This window comes from Myotis davidii, unplaced genomic scaffold (genome assembly GCF_000327345.1).
Source record: "Myotis davidii unplaced genomic scaffold, ASM32734v1 scaffold1129, whole genome shotgun sequence".
Classification (NCBI taxonomy): Eukaryota; Metazoa; Chordata; class Mammalia; order Chiroptera; family Vespertilionidae; genus Myotis; species Myotis davidii.
Window position 1 is genome coordinate 2,370 of NW_006299595.1, and position 12,379 is coordinate 14,748.

General features: G+C 38.2%; 2 protein-coding genes across 2 annotated transcripts; both read left to right on the forward strand.

The window, feature by feature from the left end:
* The first annotated feature begins 2,728 nt into the window (after positions 1 to 2,728).
* LOC102759152 (olfactory receptor 51G2-like) lies at positions 2,729 to 3,676 on the forward strand. Its single transcript, XM_006775354.1, has one exon. It carries the CDS (start codon positions 2,729 to 2,731, stop codon positions 3,674 to 3,676), a length of 948 nt encoding a protein of 315 aa, XP_006775417.1.
* Positions 3,677 to 10,818: 7,142 nt separating this feature from the next.
* Positions 10,819 to 11,778, forward strand: LOC102759429 (olfactory receptor 51G2-like). The gene has a single exon (XM_006775355.1). The coding sequence runs from the start codon at positions 10,819 to 10,821 to the stop codon at positions 11,776 to 11,778; it is 960 nt and encodes a 319-aa protein (XP_006775418.1).
* The last annotated feature ends 601 nt before the right edge of the window (positions 11,779 to 12,379 follow it).

Consider the following 12,379-nt stretch of genomic DNA (forward strand, 5'->3'; position numbering starts at 1 on the left):
TAAAAGACTGTGCCACGGGGACTGGATGTGAGCCTCCAGGGAGAGCCAGAACTAATGTTTTATAAACCTGTTCTCTTAGCACTACGATAAAGCCAGGGAGCCTCACAAGTCCTCAACTGCCCCACAATCCACAGAAATTGAATCTCTGACCTGGGGTCTGGTGAGTGATAGAAACATCTCAGGCTATAGTAGGTCAAATCATGTTGCATGTGTACCTGGGATGGAATTGAGAGAAGTCGTGGGCTATCCTAGACATGGCTTCTGACTTTGTATGAGGATCTCTGAAGCAGGAAGGGCATTTGTTAGAGGTACACAGCACTTCTAATTCTCTTGTATGATATATTCTACATACAAGAGAGTAGATACATAGAATATATAGTTTTGGGAAACAACCCCTGGACTCTCTTTCATCACTTAACAGTCACTCAATTCTTGCTCTTATAATTTGAGATCAACTGCAAGTCAAACTACATTTGTGTGTGACACATATTAGGTAATATTTCTCAGTTGTTTTTAAAAAGACTTCTGAGACATGGAGTTTTGCATTCTTTTTAGGGATATTGCAGAGTCAGTTTAGCAGGATTTGGACAAGATGACCTTGAAAAATATAAAAGTGTTTGTCAATGCTTTTTTTCTGAAAAAGCTCAAATAAAGAAGTTAGCCTTTTGTTTAAGGGTGTAAGAGCGAAAGCTCCTCTTTCCTGACAGTCTTAGAAGGCTGAGTTAAAATAAAGACTTCCAAGTAGCCCAATAGATGATTCCCATTTGTGAATGGATCACCAGCTTGTTACATATCAGCTTAGGCTGTCTTCTGAATATAAAACTATCTTCTTTCCTATACTTGTCATGCTTCAGGACTATTTTATTTCTATCAGTTTGTTAAATATTTGCCCTGAAATATTAATTCTGAATCTCAGATGTTTTATTTTTATCAATAATGATAAGCTTTTGCCCTGACCAGTTTGGCTCACTGGATAGAGCGTCGGCCTGGGGACGGAAGGGTCCCAGGTTCAATTCCGGTCAAGGGCATGTACCTTAGTTGCAGGCACATCCCCGGTGTGGGGTGTGCAGGAGGCAGCTGATCGATGCTTCCCTCTCATTGATGTTTCTGACTCTCTATCTCTCTCCCTTCCTCTCTGTAAAAAATCAATAAAATATATTTAAAAAAATAATGATAAGCTTTCAACATGTGTAAGAATTTCAGACCATTATGTATAGTGGGATAATGTTTTCCTTTCTTTTGAAACCACATTGTGATTAACAGCCTATAAGGAAAACTTGTCAGAGGCAGGTTGATTGATATAAAGTCTAGTCATTGCCTACCTCTCCCTCTCTAACCAAAATTCAGAGGGAGTTTTTATTAGAAAACATAGATGACTCCTAGAGCTCACCCATTCTCGCCTTTCCACAGGTATACCCACACATATTATTCCTCCATGACTTCCCAATAATTGCCAATGACAATTTCTTTATTGTTCAATTATCATACTTGTTTTCATTCTGACACCATTGGTTATCTTGCACAGAATTTATTCTCTAGGTTTTCCTTAGACTAACAGTTAACGTGTGAAATGGGGATTGCAGGTATTCATGACTTTATAGAGCATTGTTATAATTAGTTCATAAGAGAGGATTAGAAATATAATGAAGACTGTTCTACTGGTAACAGGGACTGCCCAAGAAGATGTTGAAATCTTCATTGTTAAGAAAGTTTTCCTAAGATGTTAAGGGAGAAACTCATCATTCAGTTGGACTTTAGGTATGTGACCAAAGTTTCCTATGCACTCTATGTACTAGATTTCACACTTAAACCCTTCTTTAATAATTGTTCTTCAAGGTGCCCAGGATTTTTCTGGAAAAGAGTAATCATACAAAGCAGAGTGTGGTTTTACAGGAGGGATCTTGTGTCTGTCCCATGGTCAATGTCCTATGAACTAGTTTATGGATATGTCTATGGTGGCCAGTCAATTGCAAAGCTTCAAAGGCAGAAACTCTATATTTACTCATTACCTTACTTACACTGAGTGCATACCAGGAGCTCAGTAAATCTTTGATGCCATCAAATATATTGTGTTTCCAACAGTAAATATTACCTAGTCTTCATCTAAAAATGAAAACATTTTTAGAGAGCATCCTGTAACAAAGATTTAGAAGGAATTCAAACCTGTTAAACATTCACGTCAAGCTCAAATCACTTCTGGTATCTGATATTATTATGTATACACTGAATCTCTTTCCAAACAACATATATCTGGTAATATCAGGAGTTCAGAATCAGTATTAACATTCTTATACTTTGTTTTCTAACTTTTAAGCAGCCACTAAACATAATTATCCTTATCCAGGTTCCTTTAGAACTTTTCATTCTGGTACTAAAACGAATCTGGCTTAAGCACACACACCCTGGTGCTCTCAGCACAGTTCCGCTTTGCATTTTTTCCAAGCCTTGAGAAATATCTTCAAATGAGGAAGAAGTTTTCTTTCTCTAAATGACCCATGTATGCTTCTGAAAACTAAGGCAGACCACCAGAAGAGAGATAGACAGCACTCTTCCCTATCGTAAATGTCTAAATGAATGGGATTCATGCTGTGAGATGTGGAGATGAAGCCTGTAGTCCTCTGACAGCACAGGCTATGGGTGCCAATGTGATGAAATGGTAGGAGAATGCTGTGAAAGAATAACCTTTTGCTTTCTCAATACTTTTTCCAGGCAAGTCCTTCCCAGAGTTATGGCAGTTCCTAGCAACAGTAATGCCAGCAGCTTCTTCTTCATACTGATGGACTTCCCAGGACTTGAGAGTGCTCACTGCTGGACAGCTATTCCTATCTGCCTTATCTATGGCCTCTCTTTGCTGGGCAACATCACCATAATGTACATTGTCAAGTCTGTGCACAGCCTTCACACACCCATGTACCTCTTCCTTTCCATGCTGTCAGTGGCTGACCTGGGCCTCTCAGTTTCTACGCTGCCTTCAATGGCGGCGGTGTTTCTCTTAGGCCAGAGGAAGGTGGGAGCTGCAACCTGCTTTGCGCAACTATTCTTCATTCACACTTTCTCAGTCATTGAGTCAGCTGTGCTGTTGGCCATGGCGTTTGACCGCTGTGTGGCTATCCGAGAGCCCTTACGCTATGCCACCATTCTCACAACCCAGCGCATTGGGGCCATTGGGCTGGCCGTTGTGACCCGCAGCGCTGCCCTTCACCTGCCCCTGCCTGTGCTCCTTGGAAGACTTCAGTTCCAGCCTATGAATGCTCTGTCTCATTCTTACTGTGTTCACCCTGATGTTGTAAGGCTGGCCAGGTCCAGCACTCTTGTGAACAGTGGCTTTGGGCTCTTCGTCATGCTTTCCACATTGGGGACAGACGCTGTACTCATTCTCCTCTCCTATGTGCTGATCTTGAAGACAGTGTTGAGCATTGCTTCCAACGCTGGGCGACTCAAAGCCTTCAACACCTGCATTTCCCATATCTGTGCTGTACTTCTCTTTTATACCCCACTAGTCAGCCTGTCCATGATCCATCGCTTTGGGAAAAAGAGACTACCAGCTCAGGTATACATGCTTCTGTCCTATCTGCACTTTCTTGTACCTCCAATGCTCAACCCAATTGTCTACAGTATAAAAACCAAAGAGATTCGGGTACGCATTCTGAAGGTGTTCCACCTGAAAAAGCTTTGAGCCCACAGGACAAAATATTGGTTCTGATGGTCAGCCTGCTGATTAATACATATCACATAGGAGGTAGAATGTACCTCTCCTCTGATCAATTACTTATTCAAAAACTAATGACTGACTATATTATGGTGCTTCCCCAGCCATCAGAGCAGTACCTGTCCAAAGGGGAAAATGTTTCTTTTCTTTTTTAAAAAATATATTTTATTGATTTTTTACAGAGAGGAAGGGAGGGGGACAGAGCGTTAGAAACATCGATCAGCTGCCTCCTGCACACTCCCTACTGGGGTTGTGTCCGCAACCAAGGTACATGCCCTTGATTGGAATCGAACCTGGGACCTTTGCGTCCACAGGCTGATGCTCCATCCACTGAGCCAAACCGGTCAAGGCAGGAAAATGTTTCTTATTCTGCAAATGTCAGTGTCAACCTGAGAGACCTTGGGTTAGGGGAAACTAACAGCCACTGGAGAGCGTATCAGTTACATGTAAAAGTAAACAGATTAGAAGAGTAGGATTTAATGACATTTAAGATCTCTTTCAACTAAAAACCTAGAATTCCACAAAATTGAGCTCAAAAGGGCCTTACTTGATTGTACTTTCTGAAAGTTTTGCAAGTATGTGAATCAAAATATGTTTTTCTTCTGACTTGCGTATTAACTATACCTAGCCCTTTGAGTAAAGGGAAAGCTCTGCTCCTCACTTTCTAATACATAAATGAGATACTCTGTGCCCTCAAAAACTACATCAAAATGCCATAGTTCTTGAATGGTAGATTCCATATATAAGTCAATTTTCCCTCCATACTTTTTAAAAATATATATCTTTATTGATAAGAGAGGAAGAGAGAGATAGAAACATCAGTGATGAGAGAATCATTGATTGGCTGCCTCTCGCACGCCCCCTACTGGGGATTGAACCTGCAACCCTGGGCACGTGCCCTTGACCAGAATCAAACCTGGGACCCTTCAGTCCGCAGGCCAATGCTCTATCCACTGAGCCAAACCAACTAAGGCTCCCTCCATGCTTTAGATAATATTTTTTAAAGTCCATTTTTATGAGAACAGACTAGATTTTCACAAACAAATCAAAGCTGGAGAAATTGATTTACATACGTTGTCATGGTCTTTCTTTCTGGATTAAAGCTTCAACTAATTTCACTGATAGAATTGCTCTATTAAAAACATAACCAGTAATAGGTTAAGCAAGTATTTCACTTAAGTGCTAATATTTTATGTCAGATTGTATTATAAAGTTATTCACAATGTTATGAAGGGAAGGCGAAAAAGACATATTACCAACATTTTATTTCTGCCCTACATAGTCACTCATTTAAATTATATTTATTTACCTCTGCTGGGCCACCTCCTATTTAAAGTATACAGAAAATAAAATAGAATATTGCTTCCTTAGTATGAAAAGTTTAAATACTTCAGTGAAATAGGCTTTAAACATTTAATTCTCCAGTAAGTCTCTAGGTGCTTCCATGGCTGATAGTGCAGCTTAGAGGGAAGACACTAAGAAGTTCGAGTCTACTTAACCAGTGAGATTTCAAGAGATACTTCTTTAAAGTGATGTGTTTTAAGTGGATACCAGCAAGATGAAATATTTAAGCATTATCTGTTTTTCAATTTCTGGCCTATTTTATATATCTTGCCTAGAATTAGAGTTATTTGTCAGAATATGTTCTATATCCATTATAGATGGGACCTCCCTATTTTCTTTCATTCATACTCAGGGGTGGAACAAATAAGTGCACCCAGAATGAGCAGGGTTTGGTTTTGTTTTCCATTTATATTGTGAAACAAAATAATTTTATAAAACATTAATTTTGTAGGACATGAGCTGCCTGCCTTGGTTTTCAATGCCGTGGCTAAAATTGTGATTTCTATTTAACTACAGAGAGATATCCTCAAAGTTGAAAGTCCTTCATTTTATTGAACTTTTATTATTTCTGTTGCAACAATAAAAAGGGTGTTTTGCTGCATTTACATGAACATAATAATAACAATAAAATTTATTAAGTATTTAATGTGTGATTTTTCAGGAATTATATATTTACATATATTATATTGAATAGCATCAACTCAGGTCTTTCATAATAATAAAGTACTAATAACTACTTTAGTATTGACAAGCTGTTATAAGGTTTTTAATGGAGTACCCCATTCAATCCTCACAATGATGTGCATTAGTTTCTTTCATGGTGCCCATTTCACTGATGGGGAAACTGAGTCAACGAGAAGTTAAAGAACATGCCCAAACCTTCAGAGCTATTAAGTGACGGAGCTGAGATTCAAACCCACACATTTTCACTTCAGGGCCACTTGTTGTTAAACATATATCTATAATCTCCCAATGGTAGTGCTATTATATATTACACACATTTAAAATGAGGCTCAAAGAGCTTGTGCAATTTATATAATTACCAGTGGAGACCATCTTCAACTCAGCTCAAAGAGCTTGTGCAATTTATATAATTACCAGTGGAGACCATCTTCAACTTAGGTCTTTCTGATATTGAAGCTTGCACTCACAAACGGCCGATGACTTTTTAAACATAATATAAGGGTACTAGTAACTGAGACAGACTTGGACAGGGCTAAAGGATTTCCAATCACAATGGAGTTTCTTCATAGGCCATTGCAAAACTTGTTTGGCAGTGACATGGTTAAAGGCAGTTGCTGCCCCAAAGCCCATGGTGCCTGTTATGTTCATCAAGGGATAATATCCAAGTATTGGCTGATTTGCTGTGAAATCACTCTTCATTGCAAATTCCCTTCCATTGTAACCTGGAGGAGGATGAGAAATGTTCTCAGCTCTTTTCTCCTTGTGGGTGAGTCAATAACATAGGGTTTAGAGAGGAAAGGGGTAAAGCCATTTGCCCCTTGTTAGTGCTCACTTAAAAATAGTGTTAATAATATGTTTTGAGTTAAGTACAGTATATTAAATATTTAGAGAAAGAAAAGGGGGTCTTCAGATCTATTGGATGAGTTTCCTGAATTATTCCTCAAATGTGCTGGCATAATAGATAGAAACAATTAAATGGGCAATTATAATGGTCTGGTAACACATCACAAAATTTCTCCTTGCCTTAAATACAGACTGATAGAGTTGCATCTGAGGCTCTAGGCAAATGATTCTATTCCTCTCAAAGGTAGACAAGCTGAGATGAAAAGTTTGAGAAGCAGAATGATATAGGGAGTTGCTCATTTGTGAAGACAGTTTGAAAAGACTTCTTCCAAGATGGAAGGTAGCAGAATGATGATGTGAATTGATAAACCCAGGTAATCAAGATTAGTTGCAAATCTTTCAAAATCTTTAAAGAATCAGCTTTGAGAAAACTCCTTGCATTTTGATCATAGTAAGTAACTTTAAGACACATATTAACAAGTATTATTTACATTCTAAATACTTTGCAGAATATTAGGAACTCTTCAAGTCTTTCATCCACTATCATATTTTATCATCAATTGCATTGATAAAATTGGTCTGCTATGAAAATTAGTACAATTTACCCATTTTCAATATTCAGTGGATGGGAAAATTGAAATCAGCATGATTTATGTGAGTATATGGATATAGTTCTAGAGGAGAATCCTTTGGGAACATGAAACCCATTCTCTTATTATTTCCTATTACTATCATGGCAGAATATTGGCTCTTAATGCTGTTGATCTGAAATCCTAATGTGGTTGCCAAAGAAAGTAGACATCCATGTTAGGAAATTCAGCATGGTGTCCCACTTTGTTTGCTATGATGCCACAGGTTTATACCTGATGGAAATTCTTTTGACAAGCCAAAATAAATAGTTCTAATAAGGAAGTAGTTCATAGTGTATTCTTGAAATTTTGGAAAAAATAGCTCTTGCTTAAACCCAAATTTCATCTAAGTATTTTATCCCAGTGTTTTTGTGCTGAAGTCAGGTGCCTTGCCTTCTCAACTATATTCTCTGCTTCTTCACACTAAATCCATTCACTCAACAAGTGTTTCTTAGAAACTGAAAAATAAAAAAAAAATCACACAGTCACACATATACTCATGAAACTTCCTCTTCTAGACAGTCAACTTAGTGCAATATGTGCAAAAACAATGTTCTCCACATATGTGAACATCTCAATGCCCTTTTTTATAGGTCCATTTTCTCAAATGATAGGTTAACCAAAGTCAGGAATTCTGACGCTGCTTACACTATGGATATTCATTGAAATTGATGGGTAAAGTGAGAAATCTTTCAGTTTGTTAAAGAAATGTGTGTTTTTTTTTCTCTAATTAAAATACAGATAGTGATAGTGTAGAGTGAATGTAGGATGGAGAATTTACAAAGAACATTCAGACAATTTGAATGCTTGGTTCTTCCCGGTCAATGTTTTTTTTTAACATTTCCTCAACTTATTTCACAGTTGCTCTATCAGTAACTGAATAAAAATCCATAAATTTGTATGTACAAGAGACAATACAACTTGTCCAATCTCCAAAAGCATCAGAATTTAGCTAACTTACCGGTTACTTTATTAAAAATATTTTACTTTGTAAGCGAAATTATAAGGAAAAAACTGTCTTTATTATAATTACCATATGCTTAGTGGTCTTTAATGATCTGCAGTAAGATCATTTGATAAATCCTAATGAAAGAATCTGTGCTTGTGAATGAGCGTCATTAGGGGCTCATCTCAGAGGTTAGCACCATTTTTTTTATCTTTTCTGAGAGTGTTCCTTTATTCCTAAATTATTACCTTTGCATATCTTCTACTTTCTTCCTTTAAGAAAGGAACAGCATTGCTCACTTCTCCTTATAAAGCAGTACTATACCTTACCATGTACTGCAGTGATTCTCAGATCTTTGTTTGGATTAGAATCACCTGGAGGGATTGTTAAATTATCAAATGCTGGGCTTCAATTCCAGAATCCTGAATCAGTTGCTGATGCCCAGGCCCTCCTTTTATAATCCAGTGCCGCTAGATAGAGTATATTCAGCTCCGAAGAGAACATCCCCAACCCAACAGTCAGGTACAATACAGTTTTCTTAAGTGACTGTGTTAGCTCTAGAGGTTGTCTTTGTTCTCAACTCTCTTATTTCTATCATGATTCCAGCTATAACAGATACCTATCTCCTAGTTAACTTGTGTGCTGATACCTGAAATTTTCCTGATGCATCTCTATGCATTCCCTACCAGTCACTCACTCACTCACTCACCCATGCATCTACAAATTTCTAACTGTTTTGCACCTTCTTACTGTTTTGCTTTTTCTCCATTACCCCCTCCTCACAGAGCTATAACTTAAACTTTCAATCTAAAATAACACCCCTTTCTCTTTCCACATTGTATTTTTTTAAATATTTGAAATAATATTGACTCCTTATTTGGGGGACCTTATTGTTAATTTTTTAATAGTTCTATCGTCAGAATCTAGAACAGTGACCAGGACAGTTTAATTCTGGAAGGATTGAAGTAGAGAATAAGAGGAAAATCAGAAGTGCCATTACATAGGACATTTTTTAAAATATAAATTCATGGGTGTTTATAGTTTGCTTTGATTTAAGGATGAAGCTTGTGTCTTGAGTCTGTTAGTTAATAGCTGATATGTATCTTAAGTTACAAACAACAATGTCCATAATACAAAATCACTGGGTCAGAATTATTTGCAGTCTTGGACCCTCCTTTTATAATCCATGAGACTTAGCAAAGTTATATACAGTACTTGAGTTCTTAAGAATTGATTTTATTAATCTGGAAAACTGATCTGCCAACCTCTAAGGATTAAGAGACTTTAAAATTAACTAAGTGAAAATGTTTTGTAAAGTGCTTTACATGATATACAATGGTAATGAATTACAACAGTAGTGAATTACACCTGCCCATGTTTACCGGCAGAAAAAAGGTGACAGAATTCATTATTATGTGGACCGCCTGTTCACAAAGAGAAGAATAATGGATTGCACAGCACAAGGTATATGAAAGGAAAGATGACAAAATAAAGAAAAAAAATTGTTTTCTAAAAAAACCATAAAAACCTCCAAATATATTATTAAATAAGATTCTTTAAAAATAAATTGTCCTTATTGTTGTTATTATTCCTCAATGTTCTGTATTTCTGGAAATTTCAAGAAATCTCTTTCCTCTGTTTTTTAATTAGGAAGATTGAAAGTTTTCAAATTGAGTTTTCTTTATTGTGTTCTCAAAAAAAAGGAACAGAGAATTAAAAATGTATTAAATATAAGGATGTAACTGAGATGTCAGGATATGAATGAAAAGTGGCCAAAGTTCAAGGGCCAGACCACAAGGAAGACAGAAAATCTGTCAACAGTTCATTGTATTTCTCTAGAGACTACTTTACTCCCTAGTGCATCTAAGTACTGATTCATTGGCAAATACATGTCTTTTTTTCTAGTTTCTACATTCTCATCAGAATAATACTGAAGAGTAATCCATAAGTTTCAAAATACCTGTTCAATATTCTGTAAGTTAAGAATCATTCTATTAAATGTTCCACATGACCAGGTACATTACAGAATGAGTTGTATTTATTTAAATGTCTAATTTATTTTATTTTGCCATAACTTTGAATTTTAAATTATATGTGGGATAAGAATTTGTGTGTTCACACAGGTGGTTGAGATAAAAAGAGGAATTATTCTGTATTCTTTTAATTATGAAAGATGCCTCTATGCAAAATTCTCGTATTACCCATTTTGCAGAAGCACCTATTAAAAGGCATTTGAAGGAGAAACTTACAGGAAGTGAGAAACCTTGACTCTGGTTCCAGATCAGCACACTAACTATATTGGAAGCTAGAGTCCATTTCCCAAAATTTATAATGTAGACTGGGGAACAAATCTATCTTAGTCCCTTTCAAGATCTGTGTTTCAAACTCTCATTTGGGGTTAAATTGTGTTGAGTGGCTCCTGAGACAGACTTATATGTTTGCAAGATTTCTTTTAATGATTCAAATACATCTTTTTAAAAGGATTCCTTATGTATGAACTAGAAAAAATACTTGGGCAGATTATAAGACCATGATTATCAGAGTAACATTTTGGGGAATTTAATGTCTTGGGTTATAGATCAGGTTTTGATACAGAAACTCCTTTGATTCTAGGAGGCCCTGTGAATGCACATCTGATTGGAGTACTCCCCCTCCAGGTCATCATGTCAGACTCCAACTACACCAGCACCTCCTTCTTCCTAACAGGCCTCCCAGGCTTTGAAGCTGTGCACATCTGGCTCTCCATCCCTCTGTGTGCCATGTACATGGCATCTCTGACAGGGAACAGCCTTATCCTGTGGGTGGTGAGGTCAGAGCCCTCCCTGCACCAGCCCATGTACTACTTTCTGTCTATGCTGGCGGTGACTGACCTGGGGCTATCTGCTTCCACACTGCCCTCCATGCTCACCATCTACATGCTGGGTCTCAGGGAGGTAGCCCTGGATGTATGCCTGGCCCAGCTCTTCTTCATCCACACTTTCTCCATCATGGAGTCCTCTGTGCTGCTGACCATGGCCTTTGACCGTGTTGTGGCCATCAGCAGCCCCCTGCGCTATGGCACCATCCTCACGAGTCCCTGCATTGCCAGCTTGGGCCTGGCCATCATGGTGCGCAGCATTGGTCTCCACATCCCAGCCCCCATCATGCTGAAGAAACTGCCTTACTGCCGCAATCGCCTGCTTTCCCACTCCTACTGCCTGCACCCCGATGTCATGAAGCTGGCCTGTGCCGACACCCACATCAACAGCGCCTATGGTCTCTTCGTAGTGCTCTCCACGCTGGGTGTGGACGCAGTGCTCATCGTCCTCTCCTACGGGCTGATCCTCCACACGGTGCTGTCCATTGCCTCCAAGACAGAGCGCCTCAAAGCCCTCAACACGTGTGTCTCCCACATGTGTTCTGTGCTGCTTTTCTACACACCTATGATTGGTCTGTCCATGATTCACAGATTTGGGAGGCGGGCTTCCCCATGCAGTCGTGTACTACTCTCCTATCTTCACTTTCTCACACCTCCAGTGCTCAATCCCGTGGTTTACACCATTAAGACCAAGCAGATCCGATCCAGGATGCTGCGCCTCTTCCGGTCAGATGGCGCTGGCATCAGAGACCCTCAGGATCATTAAGTTTTTTCTAGAAAGAAGGCAGGAGAAATTTTAATCTTAATTGTTTAATGAGCCACTGAGCTTACAATGAGTCCCATAGTCAAGAGAAAAACTGGAAATAGAGGCTACCATCTTCCAGATGAAGTTATCATTCATGGGGAGAAGTAACCATATTCTCATTTACTAATTTTTTATTGAACAAAGCTTTTTTTAATACCTACCCTCTTAAATGTACTGTTGTAGACCCTGGAGATAGATGTATAACTAAGATACAACCTCTGTTTTAGAGGAAAGGTTCACATCATTTAAGGCTCAAGAAGGGAACTTCTATTCTAAATGGAAAAGGAATCTAAAGAGTAACTAGGAACTTTACAAATGTATAAAGATGTGCATAATGCTTTGCCTGAGAGTGCAGGAGGAAGAATTTTTGGTAAATGGGGTGATGAATATTTCTGAAATACAGTGATATTATGAGTATTTTTTAAAAATCCCCACTCCATTAAATAAAATACTCACGAGAAAAGGTATTCTTTACCTCTTGTTAACTATTACATTCCCTTTTCTGAATGTAACATTTTCCATATAATGGGTATTTGGTACGCAATTGCTGAATAAAAGAATG

What these genes read in the sequence shown, in the direction of transcription:
- LOC102759152 (XM_006775354.1), top strand. Translation starts at nt 2,729, where the DNA reads ATGGCAGTTCCTAGCAACAGTAATGCCAGCAGCTTCTTCTTCATACTG.
- LOC102759429 (XM_006775355.1), top strand. Translation starts at nt 10,819, where the DNA reads ATGTCAGACTCCAACTACACCAGCACCTCCTTCTTCCTAACAGGCCTC.